Source organism: Populus euphratica, unplaced genomic scaffold (assembly GCF_000495115.2).
Source record: "Populus euphratica unplaced genomic scaffold, PopEup_1.0 scaffold156.1, whole genome shotgun sequence".
Lineage (NCBI taxonomy): Eukaryota > Viridiplantae > Streptophyta > Magnoliopsida > Malpighiales > Salicaceae > Populus > Populus euphratica.
The window spans coordinates 801387-820469 of NW_011499931.1; the positions used below are offsets into that span (position 1 = coordinate 801387).

At 35.7% G+C, this 19083-nt stretch overlaps 3 protein-coding genes and 1 pseudogene across 7 annotated transcripts; 1 reads left to right on the top strand and 3 right to left on the bottom strand.

Moving 5' to 3' along the window:
- LOC105136060 (sulfate transporter 2.1-like) overlaps positions 1 to 1276 on the top strand; it is a 6324-nt pseudogene extending 5048 nt beyond the window's left edge.
- Positions 1277 to 4198: 2922 nt separating this feature from the next.
- Positions 4199 to 5935, bottom strand: LOC105136059 (Polynucleotidyl transferase, ribonuclease H-like superfamily protein). Of its 2 annotated transcripts, none has more exons than XM_011041236.1 (5): positions 5448 to 5933; positions 5205 to 5251; positions 5029 to 5092; positions 4735 to 4908; positions 4199 to 4641 (listed from the first exon to the last, which is right to left on the bottom strand). In XM_011041236.1, exons 1-5 carry the CDS (start codon positions 5889 to 5891, stop codon positions 4549 to 4551), a joined length of 822 nt encoding a protein of 273 aa, XP_011039538.1. In that variant the 5' UTR covers positions 5892 to 5933; the 3' UTR covers positions 4199 to 4548. The 2 variants fall into 2 exon arrangements, with proteins under 2 accessions (XP_011039538.1, XP_011039539.1); XM_011041237.1 differs by having other exon boundaries at positions 4623 to 4641; positions 4745 to 4908; positions 5448 to 5935.
- Positions 5936 to 6663: 728 nt separating this feature from the next.
- On the bottom strand, positions 6664 to 10988 carry LOC105136058 (bifunctional aspartate aminotransferase and glutamate/aspartate-prephenate aminotransferase-like). The gene is made up of 10 exons (XM_011041235.1): positions 10776 to 10988; positions 10196 to 10433; positions 9989 to 10082; positions 9765 to 9868; positions 8927 to 9175; positions 8734 to 8847; positions 8481 to 8564; positions 7430 to 7600; positions 7228 to 7341; positions 6664 to 7021 (listed from the first exon to the last, which is right to left on the bottom strand). The coding sequence occupies exons 1-10, from the start codon at positions 10907 to 10909 to the stop codon at positions 6881 to 6883; spliced, it is 1443 nt and encodes a 480-aa protein (XP_011039537.1). The 5' UTR covers positions 10910 to 10988; the 3' UTR covers positions 6664 to 6880.
- Positions 10989 to 11662: 674 nt separating this feature from the next.
- On the bottom strand, positions 11663 to 16391 carry LOC105136062 (Tetratricopeptide repeat (TPR)-like superfamily protein). Of its 4 annotated transcripts, none has more exons than XM_011041241.1 (3): positions 15133 to 16391; positions 14582 to 14616; positions 11663 to 12678 (listed from the first exon to the last, which is right to left on the bottom strand). In XM_011041241.1, exon 1 carries the CDS (start codon positions 16225 to 16227, stop codon positions 15136 to 15138), a length of 1092 nt encoding a protein of 363 aa, XP_011039543.1. In that variant the 5' UTR covers positions 16228 to 16391; the 3' UTR covers positions 11663 to 12678; positions 14582 to 14616; positions 15133 to 15135. The 4 variants fall into 4 exon arrangements, with proteins under 4 accessions (XP_011039543.1, XP_011039541.1, XP_011039542.1 ...); XM_011041239.1 differs by having other exon boundaries at positions 11663 to 12772; XM_011041240.1 differs by lacking the exon at positions 14582 to 14616.
- Between the last annotated feature and the right edge of the window lie 2692 nt (positions 16392 to 19083).

The following is a 19083-nucleotide window of genomic DNA, read 5'->3' on the forward strand; positions in this document are numbered from 1 at the left end:
GTGTCAATCAATATCCTATGGCTGTTAAGAATTCCTAGGCTCTCATAATCCGTGTTAAGTCTGGTTTACTCTGTTTTGCAAATGCCAACTTTGTCAAAGAAAAGTAAAGACCACTCCTCCCTATAAATTTTATATATATTGTGCAAGGACGGACTTAAGATTGATTCCTGTTCATCTTCTAATCTGTTGAAGGATCATGAAATGGGCAACAGAAGAGGAAGAGAACGACAGTCAAGGGAAAAGGACTGTTCAAGTTGTGATTCTTGACATGTCCAGTAAGTGACTACAGGATAAATCAATAATGTGTTCATCCTAGCTAGCATTGTCATAAAACCCGGTGACCTGGAATTCAGCCTGGAACAGGTTTTATTTTGAACAAGTTTTTTTTACCAAAACAACATTATATCTAAGTTTTCTTAAAAAGCAAAGAAAAGAAAATCTAGTTGATTTTTCAACTCCCAAGTCAATCCATGATCATACCTAGCATTAGTTCTTATAACCATGCTAGCTAGTATTTTTTTTCTTTCTATAAACACACACACACACATATATATTTCTCACATAGTTATTTTTTTCATCTTTTTCTGTGTTGCATATTTAATGAACATTGATATGTCGGGAATAGCTTCCCTGTTGGAATTGCAAAACAATCTTGCCTATGGTGGAATGGAAGTCATACAATGATTGATGCGAATTCGCACTCCTAGTGTGTATTTTTCGTTATGCAAATTCGTTGTTCAAATTTCAAATCGTGGACCCTGTTTTGGTTTTGTCTCTCAGCTAGCCATAACAAAGCCTAAGTGGCAAGTGATTCACAAGCTAAGGCTAGCCAGCTTTCTGGCGAAAATGGGAGGAAGGGTCTTCTTGACAGTCGGAGAAGCTGTGGATGCGTGTCTGGGCGCCAAAATGGCTGCTGTTTAAGCACGTGTTTTCTAATTCTGCTAGCTTTCGTCTATCTTGTGTGATCTAGTCCCTCTTACCGGGATATATAACAAAGCGATGTTTTCCTCTCCTCCAATCCTAGGAGTTCTTGCAGGTCCAAGAGGGAAAGGGAAGCAGCAATTTGTGCTTCTGCTGGCATTAAGTTGTGATTTTATGCATTAGACTATGATTTAAACCCTACCCTTTTGTTATGCGAAATGAATTATAGGTTTCCAAGACAAATTTCAAACCCTGAGTTCGGATCAAAATGGCCCCATGGATCATACATACGTTCCGCCGGCAGTCAGGATCTTCTTCTTTTTTACTCTTATAGTGCCTCAAGTTTTCCATTTCACCGTTACAGCCTTTATTTAATTAATTTGGGCCAAGTAGTGATTTTAATATCGCATCGTATCTACATGATATCATTTTAACGAATCAATATGGCATGAGAATGCAACTGTGAATCAACGAATGATTATCTGTAAAGATTTTCGTAACATTTGTTCTTTGCATGACAATATATATCAATTATAAATACTACGAAGTACATTTTTGCAAGATTATTTGTTCTGTCTATGACAATACTCTTTGCTTGTTTATCAATATCGCTTCATATTGAAACGGAATTTGTCCTCCATTTCTTTCATGATTTATAAATTTATAAAGCTAGTGTAACTCTCTAGCCTGCCCCCGTCTTTTTTAATTTACAGAGGTTAAAAGCAATAGTTATGTCTGTTTAATTTGAATAAACACACCTTAATTTGCTTCTTCCAAGATGTGTCCACATATATTATATCTCAACAGTTAAGTGGTGATTGGTTGATGCTATTTACCAGTAATTATACTCTTCTAAAGATTGAAAAGCAATATTGCCTTTTTTTCTGATTAGTTCCCACTCAGCTGCCCTTTCAATGAATTCTTTTAATTTTAGTTTTCAACTCCCCAAAAAAGTTGCCATTTTGTCTCATTATTGTCTAGATTTATTGCGATGAACTCGGAAAACTTCAAATTAGATTTGGAATTTCCGCCATTATTTCTTGGGGTCAAGTGTTAGAACGGGCTATTCCATGCATGCTTTCTTGCAAAAACGAATCTCTTGTCAGGGTAGTAGATTCTTAAATGCTTAAACGAATAGATTGCAGGAGGGAAACAAACTATATATAATAAAGAGAATAGAGCTTAAAAGAGTGAATATTATGTGTTGTTATGATGTTTTCTTTTTGTGGTCCGGAGTTGCCTTATGTGTTTACCTAGCAACTTAGATATTTATACATCTGTATCAAAGGAGCTTATATCATGTAGCATGTTGTGGCCAACACCGTATAGAGTAATTATGAAGAACAATTGTGGAGGTGTTGTTATGAAGGGAGGGTTAGGCGCCTTGATCATTTATGGAAAGTGTTGGTGCTTACTGGGGAGAGAGGTTGGCGGGAATAGCCATTAACAAGAAATTAACAAGAAACGCAGGGGTCGTACCAATTAAAGTTGTCAATTCCACTATATATCTGATAAAGTAGCTGGTATGCCTCGTACTATTTCTAAAAACAGAAAAAAGGAAAGAAATCTTATCTTGCTTAGAATCTCGGGGCATTCTGGATTTCTCGTTTAAATTTCAGTTGAGATATTTCAGGCTTATTTTGTCTGTTCAATTCCGAACAAAAGTTCGACAAAATTGAAGTTCGACAAAATGATATTTCAGGCTTATTTTGTCTGTTCAACTCCGAACAAAAGTTCGACAAAATTAAAGTTTGATGCTTGTGGTGGTTTCTAGATGGGGGTGTTCATAAGTGCAGCAAATTCTGCTGCTTTTGTTATTACATTCACTGGGATCATTTACAGCCAGCAAATGATGATGATGATGTGGAGTTAATGAATTACTGTGGCATAAATGCTTAAAATTGAAACGGAATGCCTCTTATGTCACCTTTCTTTTGTGATGAAAATTGATCGATAATGTCGCAATTGAAACGGAATGCCTCTTATGTCACCCTTCTTTTGTGATTGGATCGATGATGTCCCTTTTGTGATTCCCACTCACTTTTTATCTGACTCAATTACTTGGCCTCTCACTTGATTTATTTACTTTAAGCTTTGAACTCCAGTCCAAAAGCTTGTCATTTTACCCAAAATTTGTCTAGATTGATTGCATCCTCAAACCTTTAGGTAATATTGAAATGAATACCTCAACACTTCTTTTTAGCTCTTGGCCGTGTTAGAAAATGACATAGAACGTCTAACAAGTTTTATCTCAAAAAGAAATTTGAACGTGTCCAACAGCTTTCTTGATAAAAATAGCCATAATTTTTTACTTGATTATGGGATTTAAGGAGTTTTGAAGACCCTATATATTCCCTATAAGAGTAAGAAGGTAGCTTCATCTCTGTTCATGAATATGTCCAAATTCAACCTAAAGGGATTGGGTTTCGACTGAGAGAGATAGATGAAGTGAAAATGTATTTGAGTGAGGGTTGTAGAGAAAAAAATAGGTGAGGGGGTTAGAGAAGGAGAATGGGACAATGTATTAGGATTAAATAAATAAATGAGTATTTAGATTGAACCGTGCTGGGAATGGTGATCTCTCTCAGAGTAAACAGTACTTTTCCCTTCCGAATTAGCTTATGTTAATATAAAAGGAAACCAAAAAAATTGGTATGGAATTGAAATAAAAAATAAAAGGAGGTTGAAATTAAAAAAAAAAATTGTGACTCAACATTTCACAAATCTATCACGAAGAAAAAGAATTCGAAAACAAGATTTGAGAGCACTGAATCTATGCATGGAAGAGCATGATAGAGCATAGCAAGGGTGGAACAAACCTCGAGAATATCAAAAAATTTGAATAGCTTCTTGTGAAAACTCTTTCAGGACTTTCCAATGAATTTCCTTCAGTGTTAATTCTAATGAAGCCAAAATCTGGAGCAATCTGAGAGATGAACTTAATTTACAATCTCCAATATATTGCCGAAGGCGCTGGCGTTGAGTTCCTATTCGTTGCTAAGAATTTCCCGGCATCTTAAAGAAATGCAGCCAAAATTACAGAATCTGCCGGCTGATTACCATCGAATTTTTTATCCTTATGAGAAGTGTAACGAAAAACTTCATTGGTACTTGGAAGGAAAGCAACAAATTACATTTTAGGGATGGATTCCAACGTTGAAGATTAGTATATCCTTATGAGAAGGAACTTCTATCCCCAGTAGGATTTTGATGAGCAATAACTATATTTTTATATTAGACACAAGTTGAGTTGCTTGAGAAATAAACTGGTGGATCATTGAGAAATAAATAAATCAATTAATTGAAGGAAGGACAGATAATCTTAGTTACAAAGATTAGATTTATGCTCTTCCAAGCTGAACCTTAAAGCCATTAGCCACTTGACATTTACAAGTCCCCAATTTCAAGCTGTCTGTGGAAAATTAGATTCGCCAAATATATGTTAACAGCCTTCTTCAGCATGGCTTAGTAAGTCGTTCCCATTTGTGATGATATCCACGTTATTGGTAAGGCAGCCGTTCTCTGCTATCCAACGTGAACTTTCTTGTACGTTTCTCTTGATGCATCCATCTTCACCAAAACAGAGAAAGTGATGCAAAATGAGCAGTAAAACCCTTGTTTCTTCGCTCATCTGAACAACGAATGAGAATGCTTGAGCATGTTGTTAAGAGATTTTGTCTCCTGGGCTTTACACAGCAATTTTCTCACTCCTTCTGTCATCTGTTTTTCATGCAATTCATTTTCATTATCAGTTCATACTTCGTATTACAGGTTGGACAATACTGAACATTAAAAGCAATGAACAAAGCAAACCTCTCCCACCCTTCCCCTTGTATAGGGAACTGTTCTTCGGTATCCAAGAGTAGTTGGAGGAGATTTCCGGCTATTTTCTTCCCTAAACACAAGTTTTCCATTACTTCTGCTTCGAGTTACCATTGTCGAAGGGTTGTGCCATTTGCCATTCATTACACTTGGAAGGCTTGATTCCTAAATCCATTTATAACTCCAAAATGTTAACTATGATGTGTATATAATTTTATAAATACTTAAGGAGTGTGTCGTAAGATTAATTGGATATATAGGGATGATGAAGATTTTCAAGGTTACCACGAATAAAACTGCTGCGCAATGCTTCAAGACCTCCAGATTCATACGCACATCTTCAAGACTCCTGTTTAATGCAGTTGTAAAACCATGATTACAAGTTTCTTAACAATACTTGTCCTGAAAAAAATGCGAGAGTACATACACGTCCACCTAGTTGAGACAAGACTTATTCATACCTGTGTTTTTGCTGGCCAAGCCCAAAATAAGTAGCCAAAGTTGCCATCTAAACGTAAAGCAAACAAATCAGGATATCAAAAACATCACGAAATTTTGTAAACACATCGCGGAGCTGCACTTGTAAGTGCAGATCTCATGATTGCTCAAATTTTACTACGAATGCTTCATATAAATAGAAAATGGCTCAAATTTGATGTAAGTGCAGATCTCATGATTGCTCAAAGTTTACTACGAATGCATACCTTCATGTTACCAGCTCTTCTGCCAAATGTTTCCGTCAGAACTCCTAAAGAATCAAACATTCCAACAGGCATTGGTGCAGGCCGACCAATCTCTGCAAATGCCTCCTTAATTCGGACACAGTCAAATCTTTGGATGTTATGTCCAGCCCATATTCTACCGTTCAAAATGGTAAATATTTTGTCAGCAACTTCCTCGAATGCAGGTGCATTTGCGACAGCTTCACGAGTTATCCCATCACATCGACCAGACTTCAATGCAACAGCAGACAAGTCCTTAGGTCTTATGAGTGTGCTATAACTATCTAGCTCAACAAGTTTCCGTGGACAAACTATTATTGCACCAAACTCCAGTACCCAGAACCGTTGTCCACCTTTATTGGGCACCGTTGTTTCTAAGTCGAAGAACACAATCTCTGGTGTGCTTACAGGACTGGAGGCCTCCATTTCTTGTTTATTTGTATTGTTATATCTGTTTTTGGATAATTCCGATTGCCTTCACTGTGTTATAAATAGTGGGGTAATAATAAGAGAGAGCCCAAAAGGTCCAGGATGAAGGAGAGAATTCTTCACTTGTGAGATTGATTGTCTTGTAGTTCACGTCAGGAGCTTAATTAGGCTTTCCATGGAGTCGTCTTTGTTTCTTGATGGTGTTTTGAGGAAATCATTTCCCTTTAGACAGGTACATCTTGTTGTAAGGAAGGACAAGAATCGCCTTCTCCGAAAGCTTTATACGAGACCTGTGTTAAAAGTTGAGCACCTTTTTCACCCACAAGGACATGCAAATTGAACGCGTGGAAACATTTGAAGCAAAGTTAATTTCCTGCCAAGAAAAGAATTGATTCCCCGTTCCCTAATGCTATGAATCTTTTCTGACCAAAAGAAGGAAGACAACTAGAGGACGCCAGTCATGTAAATAAAATAGATTTTATAGTCCTCGTTCTCTGCCTCAATAAAGACAGCAAGCTATACCTGTAACATATTAATGATGCCAGCCAAGTTGCACCTTTATTCCTCCCTGTCAAATATTGGACCGACACAACAAGAAGGCTTCCTTTGAGCCTCAATCCAAGCTTTTGTATTGTTATAGTCTCTTTGTTTGTTGAGCATATTCCTGTATACATGTATGACATGTCTTGCCATTTCCTACTAACTTTATGAAAGCGAGCTTGCCACAATTGAGAAACAATCTCACTGAATAAATACGAGACAAATGTCATCCAGTTACAGATGCAACAATTTTATAGTGGAACGCAAATACTGTACAGAGACATTGGAATTCTTCCACATCTTCCCTCAACAAGGCTAGTGCAAAACCAATGATCATAGCAAACAAATGACCCTCAATGACAATGGTATTTTATTTGTAACAATCAATAATGAAGTGCCCATTTTTTTAATCCCTAAAAGAGTACAACAATTGCAATTCATCTACATTAAACAGGGACGGCAGACTTGAGTGGGAGAAGCGCTTTCTTAATTCTCTCTACAGCTGCCTGTAGGGTGGTCAGAGAAGCTGCATAGGATATACGTATGCAGCTGTCATCTCCAAATGCAACCCCTGGGACTAATGCAACCTGTAAATAAGCAAGCACAATCAAATTATAAAGAGCTTAAGTAGCGCAATAACAGCTGCATGCCATGTTACTTAAACTGTAGCTTCAAGTTTCAACTGCATCATAGTGTTATCTAAAAATATTCAGCTTTCACAACATTGGTGAGACGAGTAGTGAAACATTGCCAATCAAAGGTAAACAGGATAATCTTCTCTAAAAAGGGATACCTGGGCCTGATCAAGCAAGTAACGGCAAAGGGCGTCAGAGTCGTCAATTTTACCAAACCCTTCAACCTCTGCTCCATAGTACGAGCTGAAATCAATGAAAAGATAAAATGCTCCCTGCATGTAAAACCAATTAGAATTAGAAGCTGATGGAATCACTAGGAAAATGGGAGGTCTTAAGTATATAATAACTGAAAGGCAGTACCAGAGGCTCCGACAACCCAACACCTTCCATTTCTCCAAAACTTTTAATCAAGAAATCTCTCCGCTCCCTGAATGCTTTCACCATGGTGGACACTGCTTCCCCACCAGCATAGCCTAGTCCTAATGCTGCAACTCCTGCCTTTTGCGATATGCTGCTAGCACCTGAGGTAAACTGGAAAAATATAGCACACGGATCAACTGGAGCTTGTACAAAGTCATTGTTTAGATCACAAGCATTACAGGAATAGGCATATCAGTGCATTTTGCAAACCAACAAGGCAAGACACGAAAATTCTTAATGAAAAGTAATAATCATGAAGAGTTGCGACTGCAGCCCCATGCAATCGCCAGTATGGCGTCAACATTTACCAGGCCAAAATGGGCTATGAAAGCAGGTATGAATTATAGACTGTTATTGACTTACAAGTCTTTCTCATGTCAAGCACTTTTGTGATTAGTGAGGTCATTACATATTGACGAGTGCTTAATCTGTAAGACAGATTGTGCGTAGAGGTCACAGGAGTATTGATTTCTCTCAAATGCCTTTGGGAGATATAAAATGGCATAATAAAAAATACAGACTTGACAATTTGGATTGGTTACCAGGTGCAAGTTTCATTTTGTGTCTTGTAGGCTTTAATCACAAAACAATCAGTGAAATCTGTCCATCTAAATTAGCCATTCATCTGCTTCTTTAGAACCCTGAACTTCACCTTACCCCTTAAAATATTAACAAACTTTCTTTCCTCTGAGTGTCCAAACTATCTGAAATAAGTTCAGATTGGCTACTTCTACCCTTGCAGAAAATCACTACTATTTGATTGACAATTGAAGCCTATTTGATCCAGCATAGTATTTGGATGGTAAAAAAATCTATGTGATTTTGAGATCTAACTTCAAAACATGACATGCAAATAGATAAAATACTGGAAAACTAGTTGTAACAATCACAATTGATGCTTTGGATAAACGAAAACTTCAGAGTATGCATGATAGACTCAATTCATTTAAATTTCTGCAGATTGAAGGCTGCAAGGCGGGTCATAGAATACCTGGCTCTGTATCTTATTGCATGCAGCAACAAAGTGCTTAGGGCCGGCAAGGTACCCAAGTCTCCAACCAGTCATTGCAAAGGCCTGCAAATTTCCCACTTTTTAAATGTTACCTAACTGAATGAGGTAAACTGCTTCAGGTTTTATTTACAATCACAACCACATCAAATTATGCATGGCATATCATATTATTGATGACAAGAACACAAAAGCAGATATTTAGGACCAATAATCAAATGTAAGATTAAGCTACCTTAGAAAATCCATTCACTGTCAAAGTCCTTTCCCACATGCCGGGCAAAGATGCAAAGCTTGTGTGAGTAGCAGGTGCATATATTATGTGTTCATATATCTCATCAGACAAGACCTGAGTGAAGCACCAAAGAAGCTCAGCATTTAAATATCAGAAAAGCATAGGACTTGCAATTGGGATTCATTAATCATACCAGAAGCCTAGGATGTTTTGCTACAATTTTTGCAATCTCTTCAAGCAATTTCTTAGGATAAACTGATCCTGTTGGGTTAGATGGAGAGCAAAGAATCAGCAGCCTTGACTTTTCATTCAGTTTTGATTCAAGTTGCTTTGGGTCCAAGAGAAAATTCTCAGAGATTGATGTTGGAAGAATCACTGGGGTTGCATCAGCCAGCCTTGCCATTTCAGGATAACTCACCCAAAATGGTGCTGGAATTATAACCTGAGGGTAAGACAGTTTTTATAAATATGAGCTAACTTAAGAAATTACACAGCTTCAATGGTAATGAGCTCCTACTGTATTTAATTAAGAACAAGACTTTGATTGCCTAAATGAAAATAAATGCAATTTTCACAGAATATGCAAACAAATAAGTGTAACACATGCTCAGTATTCCCATTTCTTTCACACACTTGCCATTAGGCTATTAGGCTGACAATTAAAGACATGGTAAATCATCCTGAAGCCACATACAAGCTATTTCATTTCACACATCAAGATTCTCTCATCTTTATTTCTTTCCTTCACCTTCTCTATCTTGTCTTTTTTTACTATGAATTTACACTGCATAGGCATTTTAGATTTGACTGGATTATTTTTTTAAAAAAAAAAATATCTTATAAAATTTAGAAAACCATAGATCTATATTCAACAAGAGTTAAGTTGATCCGGGGTTACAGATACAGGTAGCAAATGCTACACATAGCCCAACACTCAATTGTAAAAAGGCAGCATTCCAATACCAAGTAGTTAGTAGCAGAAATGCAGAATAACACCACAATGCTGATTATTTTGAAATAAAAAACTTCACCTCATCGCCAGGAGAGCAAACTGCAAGTATCGCTTGATATATACTCTGCTTGGCACCATTGCTTACTAAAACTTGGTCAGGTTTATAAGATATACCATTCTCCTCTGCCAAAAAAAAAATAACGAAATCCATAAAAAAAAAAAAATGTAAGAAGTCCCATCCTGGAATGCACCAAGCATATTAAATAAATCACAAACACAAAATTGCTTAAAATATATATTTACCCTTCAATTTCTGACAAATTGCAACTCGAAGCTCCTGTGTACCAGCATTTGGAGTGTACCTTGTGTGACCTTCACGAATAGCATTTATACCAGCCTAACGTTTCCACAATAAAAAAAATATGCAATCAGTTTAACCAACCGGAATACACTTCAAAGCATATCACAGACATGAATCAAGCACCAACAAGGAAAAAGAAAACGAATCACCTCTGCTATTACAGCTGGAGTATCAAAATCAGGCTCTCCAGCAGCCAGGCGAATAACAGGGACTCCAGCTTGTGCAAGCGCAGTCGCCTGGTCAGTTATGGCCACAGTCTTTGAAGGTTTTACAGCAGTCACCCTTGGACTCAAAGAAATATCGACTTGCATCTCCTCAGACCTACTTTCTGCCTTCACCACTACACTTATTCTAGACAACTGTGATTGTCTAGTAGCCTCCAATGGTCTATCAAGATACACATTACAAGCGTTCAGAAAATAATTGTGATATAACGTTACCAACAACAAAAGGCACACGAAACAGAAAGACCAAAATAACTTCAAATAATATTAGTACACTAAACTTCACATAACAAAATTAGCAAGCTCTTAAATTTAATGTATGAACATGGGCACATTTCCTTGTATAAAGAAGCTGGCTTTATTAGTCAATATCAACAACCATTTCCAGTAAACACGAACTAAAAAGTAAACAAAACAAACCCATATTCGCCATGTTGTAACACAAAACTATCAATACAATGCTGATTAGTTGCAAAATTGAATGCAGACGGAGGAATTGACTCACTTGAAGTAGAAACAGTGAGACCCAGAATGGACAGAGACAGATCCGGCGGGTTGAGAGCGGGAACCCGGATTGGTTCCGAGAGGTTGGTGGTGTCTAAAACCAAGACGGGAAATGCTTGAAGTTGAAGCAGCCATGGGTGACGGAAGGTTGGCGTTTAGTTAGCGGTGGTAGTTGTTGGATTCTGATTCTCTTTGGCTTCTGTTTTAAATCTCCATGCTTCCTTTTGCTGTTTATTTATTTTAAGGTGAAGGGAGGGTGGGGGGGTTGGTAGGAAATGGACAACTGGGGGGTTGTTCACGACATGAGTGGGGTTCCCATTTGGAAGACAAGTAAACCCATCTGGGCCATTCTTTTTTTGTGGGTCTTCAACGCAAAAGTGGGTCTACGGTTGTGATTGATCGACGGGGGCTGGCAAAGTAGACAAGTTCGGTGAAACATGAAAGGATTCGAGAAATTCGAGGGAAAAAGAAAACATAAGAGAAATCTGAGTGGAGAAGAGGCGTGATGGTAAATATCCAAATGAAAGAAGTAGATTCTAGTTTATTTTTATGTTTTTAAAGTATTTAAAAAAAAATTATTTTTTTATTTTTTTATATTTTCAAATTATTTTATATATTAATATTAAAATAATTTTTAAAAAATAAAAAATATTATTTTAATATATTTTTAAATAAAAAATATTTTAAAAAATAAACCGCACTAATACTTTTGATGAAATTTAGGTTTAGGCCTGCTCGAGCCAACTACCTACTTAATACTTGTAGTTGAGATGGTTGTTGAGGAACCTGAATACATCTTTGGTACGCTGCCGTTCTCATGAAGTGCATTACTAGTTGCTGTTTACAGAATGATGGCAACGTTCATTGGTGAGAAGCTCAATTTCTTAAAAAAAAAAAACTTCATAGAGATTAAATTATCAGCTCGACAGATCGAGATTTCTCCGATGTTAAAGCAAAAGGAAAAGAAGGATATTTCTAACTTGAGATTACATCGACAAAATTATGCGAGAATTGCCCTTTTGTTTTTGTCTCTCTCTCCAACTAGACAGAACTGCTTGGAATCGATCCCATCTTGCAGCATAAGCATCGTGCCAAGACATTCTATGCAGATAGAAATTCCAAAGTCGATACCCACACAATTATGCAATCAAGTCAACGAGTATCCTTACAAAATTAACACTCATTAATACCCTGCTTCCTTCTTCAAGACAGCTAATATAGAAGCCACACTTGGTAAATTGCTACTGTAAACTATTTGAGGTTTATATTGGTAACACAAGCACAGCCTCACTCTAGCAAAGATGTTCACCTCCGTCACAGAATATGTTAGGGGCTTTCTGGATTTTCTTCTGGGCTCATCTGGGATATACTGCCTTTGATTGTTCCCCTGCCAACAAAACTTCTACCTCCACCTCCACCGTAACCAAGTAACTTCTAACACACCATACTCCTTACTTTGCAAGCAAGTTAATATCCAATCACAAACAGTTGTACTTGCTGTTCCTTTTTCCAATATGTAAAAAAGATGCACAGGGAATTGACACTAACTAAAGAGAACATACAAACACCTCAATGAAACTAATGATTTTCAACCAAAATATAATTTTGGTGCTCTCTTGTTGACTTATAATGTACTAAGGTTCTGCAAATCTGACTGTCTCCTTACAGGTGCATTACTTTGTCAATCATACATCAGGATGAGGAAGATCAAGATTATACAATCTTAAAGTGGTGTTGCATCTCACATAGAAAAGCATCAAAACCATTGATGTGTAAAACCTCATTCTCAGTTTTTTATTTGTTCTTAGCAAGTACACTAGCCTAAAAATGACTCACCAGCATGGCTCCAACTTCATTCCACGCAAGCTTGAAGCACTTTGACAGCTTGTCCTCTGAGTTTCCCACTGTGTGGAGTAAAATGCCAGGCATACAAGTAGATCATAAGCCAAAGTTCTAAGTTTACACATTATGGCAATTCAAGCTGGGTTTATGTTCAATCTGCAAAATAAAAAGTTGCACTCAAGCATTTGATGTCATATATAAGAACAGGAGGAATAAAAAGAGGCAAAATACAACTGTCTCCAAGAATAAACTTCGTGCTACTTATTTGTTTATGGGGTAGAGTTAGCAAAGTATCAGAAGGAAAGGTTCTAGGGGTCTAGTTGATTGGTTGGTTAAAACACTTGTAGTTTGTAAAGGTCAACCAAGACGAGACAAAAAATTACACAAAAAAGAAATATTATTGCTAGCTAAAAACATTTACTAAGATTTGCTTCATACACTTCGATTTTTTGTTCTGCCATATAAGCATCTTTGCATATTTATGTCTCGTAATACCAACAATAAGTCTAGATTTTTTTTATACAAGTTGAATTTAGTTGGACATGATGCCTCCAAAGAGCGTTTGGTGCATGGGACTGAACAAGGCTGGATATGACAGTAAACCCTAATTGTATTGCTGTTTGGAACACGCATTATAAAAAAAAATTGTTCCATCCCATACCCAAATTTCTATCCCACATCCCCTTAAACAATCTTGAAACATATTATCAATCACATTTGCTCACCAAACACACCTTTAAAGTGTGTTTGTTTTGATGAACAAATGGACAGAAAAATTTTATAAAGGTGAAGGTTGTCCTATATGGAAGTTGGGACAAAAATCTCGGTCTGGAACATGACAAGTTAAATTTTCTTTTGACTCATGCATACCAAACACCAAAACAGCTAGAATTGTCTTGTCTAATTGTTTAGTCTCATCTACCAAATGCTACATTAATGCACTACATTCAACTAAAAACAAATTTGTTTAATATGCTTTTAACCATCCTCCTTAATGCACTAATCTAAATTATAAACAAGTTTTGTTCATAAGAAATTCTTCATCCAAGTGAGGTCTACTTTGCCTCAAGGAAGATTAGAAAAAAAAAATACTTTTAGCAGCTTTATTTGAAATTGACATATAAAATAGTTCTAAAGTGCAGCTTGGAAATATACAAAGGTGTTAATGATGAGGCATAACCAGAACCAGTGCATGCAAAGCAAAGTCTTGAATACATTTCATGCTAGAAATAAAAAATTTTAAAAAAAATTATTTTTGTTTCTTCTCATGGTTCACTAACTAAAAACTACATGATGCATGACAAATTTTGATTTCCTACTTGCAAGAGTTTAATGGTAGGCTATGATACAAAAGAATAGAAATTAAGAGGTTTGAAATTTAATAGAGGATGGATGCAAAGCGCTACCCACATCATAGCAGTAGGTTTCTAGGGATTACTCCAAGAAGAAGATCCTAAGATCACAAGATGTTCGTAGGAGTCACACCTAAGATTGTATCACACAATGTTTAAGCATAATTGCTAAATAATTTATTCATGAACTCTGATCCTGAAATGAAGCATTACAAGCATCAATACTTATAGACTCAGCAGTCTCCTAAAGTTTTATGTAGTTGAACTTCTAATTTAACAAAATTTAGAATCTTAAACAAGAAAATACAACAATCTTCATATTTAGAGTAGGAAAACCCTAAACAAGAAAGTTAATGTTTGAAAGACTAGTCAAATATATATCGAGACCTACAAACTTCCAGAAAATATGAAAATTATCAAAATACCCGTGAAATTGATGTTACAGAATCAAAACTAACTAGGTAATTCAAACAAAAGCACATAAAAGTTTATCTTTTTGTTGACAACAAACTACAACTCCAACCATCTAATCAACTATAGCCCTCTGAAATTTCCTTATCACATTTAGACAAACATAAACTCAAAACCAGAGCTAAAACATTATGCTCCGAACCTTATAACATAAATTTAAGCTGAGGTGGTCCAAAACTGCAACACATTGTAATGATCAGCATAAATATATGCTCCGATGCTTAATCAACTAAAAAGAATGCTTTGATGCTTTCTTCACTTGGTTTAAATAAGAATCTACTAACTTTATGAGATGAATTACGACAACCAGTCCAAATTAGAAGATAAGATTTGAAGTAATTCAAGTTTTTTTTTTCCCTCTAAACACTACATTACTCACGTTAATTTTAATCAACCATCCAAATGCTTAAAGAGTAGAGATACGTCAACATTTTTATTTTTATTTTTATTTTTATTTTTGTAAATTGAACACGCCAGTAAAATGACATCCAGTGATGAGAAAGCAAAATAAGCAAGTAAAAGATTCAAATCAACAATATTATTGAATGTACTAGATCCAAGTTACATTATAAAAGATTAAGTCTCTTGCAGCAGCGAACATCTCCAACTGAACATGCTCAACAATGCAAGTAAAAATCATACATCCAAATATCCCAAAACAGCTACACAAGTAAAGAAGTTCATGTAAACTACCTCTCAAACCCGGGTACAAGAAGAATCAAAATCATCTGGAGCAACTCGAGCAATCCAATTACTAAGTGTCCGCTTAGTATCCGAATGGTTAACATAAGCCAACTCATACATGCTACACAGATTAACAACAAGCGTCTCATTCAATGCAACGGTGGGCACTCTTTCTAGAGAATTCTCCAAAACCTTAATCGAATCCGACAAATCCCTCAAATACATCAAACAGATCGCCTTATTATTAATAGCCACAACATCCATTCCATCCCTCTCAATACACTCATCATATTCCCTCACCGCCGACAAATAATCCTTCCCCACCAAATACACCAATGCCTTATTCCTACTAACCAAATTCCTTAACCCAGACTCATTCTCTTCACTCTCACTAGCCATTTTCTCTACCTTACCAAATGACACATTTGCCCCATCCAAATCCCCAATTTGCATCTGCACATACCCTAGTTTCGACAACAAAGCAGGATCTAAATTCCCGCGGGAGATTAAAGAATTAATCAAATCTAAACAAACACTGAACTCCTTATTACTCAAATGCTGATTAATTATATGATTAACAACAAAAACCTCTCTCTTCCTCCAAACTTTGTCTGACTCTTCGTTTCCGTTGCGATTCAGTTTTTCACGTACAAAATCAAGTAACAAATAAAACCGATCTAAACCTTCTTGACGGTTGCCTAATTTAATAGGGAGCAGCGCATGCAGCCACCGGAGAGAGAAAGGGACCATCGAACCGGACCGGTTAGGGTAAATTTTAGGGTAAGTTTCGTAGCGGTAATGGTGACTGTTAAAATCGTCGAGGGAATCGAGTTCTGTCTGGGCTTCTTGGAAACGGCGTAGTTTAGTGAGGGAGAGAACGATGTAAGCGAGGTAAGTGAGGTGATCGTGTGGGGTATTTAAGAGAGAGAGAGATCGGGCTCGATTGACTTTGTCGAGGATTGATAGCCAGGAGCCACGGTTGGCTAGGTCTTGGAGAGAGGTCAGTTCGTGGGCTAGGTCGTTGAGGGAGGTGAATTGGTTGGTTAGTGGATCGGTGGAGGGTGGGACTGGTGTGGGTTCGGGTTGTGGTGAGTTGGAGTCCATTGCTGCTGCCTGGTGGTGGGTGGATGGTATGGGAAAAGGGTGTTGTTAAGCTACCGGAGATTTGTCGCGGGAGCCTTGGGGGTGGTGTCTGTTTTTTTTTTTGGGGACAGGACAGGAAAGGAAATCAGGCCTAGAGATCTTTCACACCAAATGGATTCGGGCTAGAAAAATAGACATCAAAAGCCCATTGATATCTATAGTTTCAATTCTCCCTGTTTAGGGGTCCGTGTGGCATGGCTGCAGATTGTTTTTAAAAAAAAAAAGAAAACAACTATTTACGTCACTTATTGTTTATAACAATTCATATATCTTTATTCTCCTTTTTTTTTAATGTTGTTTTAGGAAGTTCAGAAACAAGAAAATGACAACCGTAACAAACCTGTTACAAGTTATTTAATTAAAAAGTTTATTTTCTTTGGTCTTTTGTTTTTGTATGATATATGATTTATTTTAATTTTTTATATATTTATTAATGAAATTCTAAAAATTCAAGGTGATTAGAAATAAAATTCTTGAATTCAATAATCAGTTAATTAATTCAATTAATTGTAAAAATCTCATTTATTTTTTTAGCTAAAATGAATAATAACTTATACATAATGCTTAATTGTCTCGGGTGGTTTGTGGTTGGTACTTATAAAAAAAAACTTTAATAAATATTAAAAATTTTAGATGTTTAAGTAAATATTTTTTAAAAAAAAAACACAATAATATTCTATAAAAAAATGCTTTCATATGTATGTAGTAAGAAATGAAGATTGTGAAATATTATTTTAAAGAATTCATTGTGTATTTATATTTCATAAGTCTTGTCATGTTGTGCAAAATAAGAATTAAAGTGTAACTCTATTTTTGTAATATTTTGAGTTATATTTTATTTATTTTATTCAATAAAATAATAAAGACAATATAGGGTATGAGAGACTTTAATACACCTAATAGTATTTATGGAATATAAATTTATTTAATTAATTATATTTGTTGAGAAATAAATTCTCTAAAATTTTAAGAAAAAATCAATAGAATGGATAACACTAGATTTAAGTATTATATTTAAATACATAGATGTAGCAAATTCGATCATACTCGGAATACAATAACAAAAGTCTTCAAGAAATCTTTAGGTTTGACACCTTTGAATAATATGTGTAAGGTCAAGTTATAAGGCCTAACAACACTTATCAAACCTAGATAGTGTTTTGATCTCAAAGTGTCAAACTTAATGTCATTTAGGTTTGGTGTTGGTCATATCCAACAATTACAACAAACTTGGAAAAAATACGTCTAGCAATTTTTGGGTATGACATTAGCTACATCTAATTTAGATCTAGATTTGACCAAGCTCAGTAGCATCTAGGTTTATCCGGTGCTAGATCTAACATGCTTTCTCGAGCATGTCTTTAATAATGATGCATGTTAGCCCAACGTATTTGAGAATGCAGAAAAATTATATTTATATATTTTTTTTAATTTAATATTTTTTAAAAAAGTTATATTAATAAAATCTTAGATGATCATTTATATATTGTAATTTATTCATATTATGATTGGTTTTAATTTTTTATTATTATAATTAGGGCTACAAAAGAGAAAAATGCTCATGAAATCTTGAAACTCAACTTGGCAAGAGTTCGATTCAAACACATTTAGTTATGATAAGTTTATGCAAGCCTATTTTTAAAAGCTTATTATAAAAAGACCAAGCTTAATCTTGGCTAAACTTGACTTGTGAAAGTAAAAAAGGGTCGACTTAATTAGGCTAGTGAATTAAAGTTCGTAGGTAAATTCATTTGTAAAATAGTGAACCTTATGAAAGTAAAAAATAATTTATGTAACATTTCCAAACTCGTCTTGTAATTATTCATTTGTTTTCGAGTATTTCAATTATATTGAGTTTTAGGTTATAAATCCGATAAACTTTTGGAGTTTTTTTCCCTCAACGAAAAAGGAGATTCAAATTTAAGTTTCTTAAAAAATTAAAGAAATATTAAAGTTAGTTGATGAGCTACAATTTATATACGAATTTCGTTAATCTTGTATAAAGAGTGCATGCAAATACTTACCGAGCGTAATTTGTCCAGTAACTTCAAGCAACCGAAGCCGCTCCTGATCGGATGAGCTGCTTTGTCGCCATCCCTCCTGATTACATGGAGACAACGGAAATAACCTAAAACCATTTATGTTTTTCTATTGTAAATGTGAATCGCCTCTACATGAGGCCTTTAGTTCTAGAGAAGATAAGATTAATATGAACCTGTGATTATTTATTATTCAAACGTTTAAAAGCTCGAGTTTCCTAACATATTGAATTCTATGGATGTATACTTAGGAAAACATATGCAATTTCCAACGAGTTATGTGGTTTTGATATTTGGACTGGTCTTGAGTACAAGACATTAGGAGCTAATAAATATTATTAATAATATATTTTAATGATTGTATGGCCGATGGCTACTTCATTTAAGTAAAGTTCATTTGGTTATCTAGAAAATACCCCTTATTGTGTGGCTGGATCTTAATAAATAAATAAATAAATAAGAAGAATCAAGTTTTGCTATAGTCATGTGACATAAAAACAGAGTATATTGTCATCCATAATTCATATAAACTTACTGTTCTTTCCATTATTGTAACTTAATTTCTTTATTAATCAATAATTTCATTATTGCACTCAAGGCCATGGTCCAGCGGTGGAATGGCGTCTTGCGCCTTCTGCTGTCACGGGTTCGAGCCTTGGAGTTGCATGTCTGTCAGCCCCGCGCTGCCTTACCTGTCTGCTGGGTTTGCAGGGTGTTCAGTGGGCCGTGGGGATTAGTCGTGATGCGCGTAAGCTGGCCCGGACACCCCACGTAAATT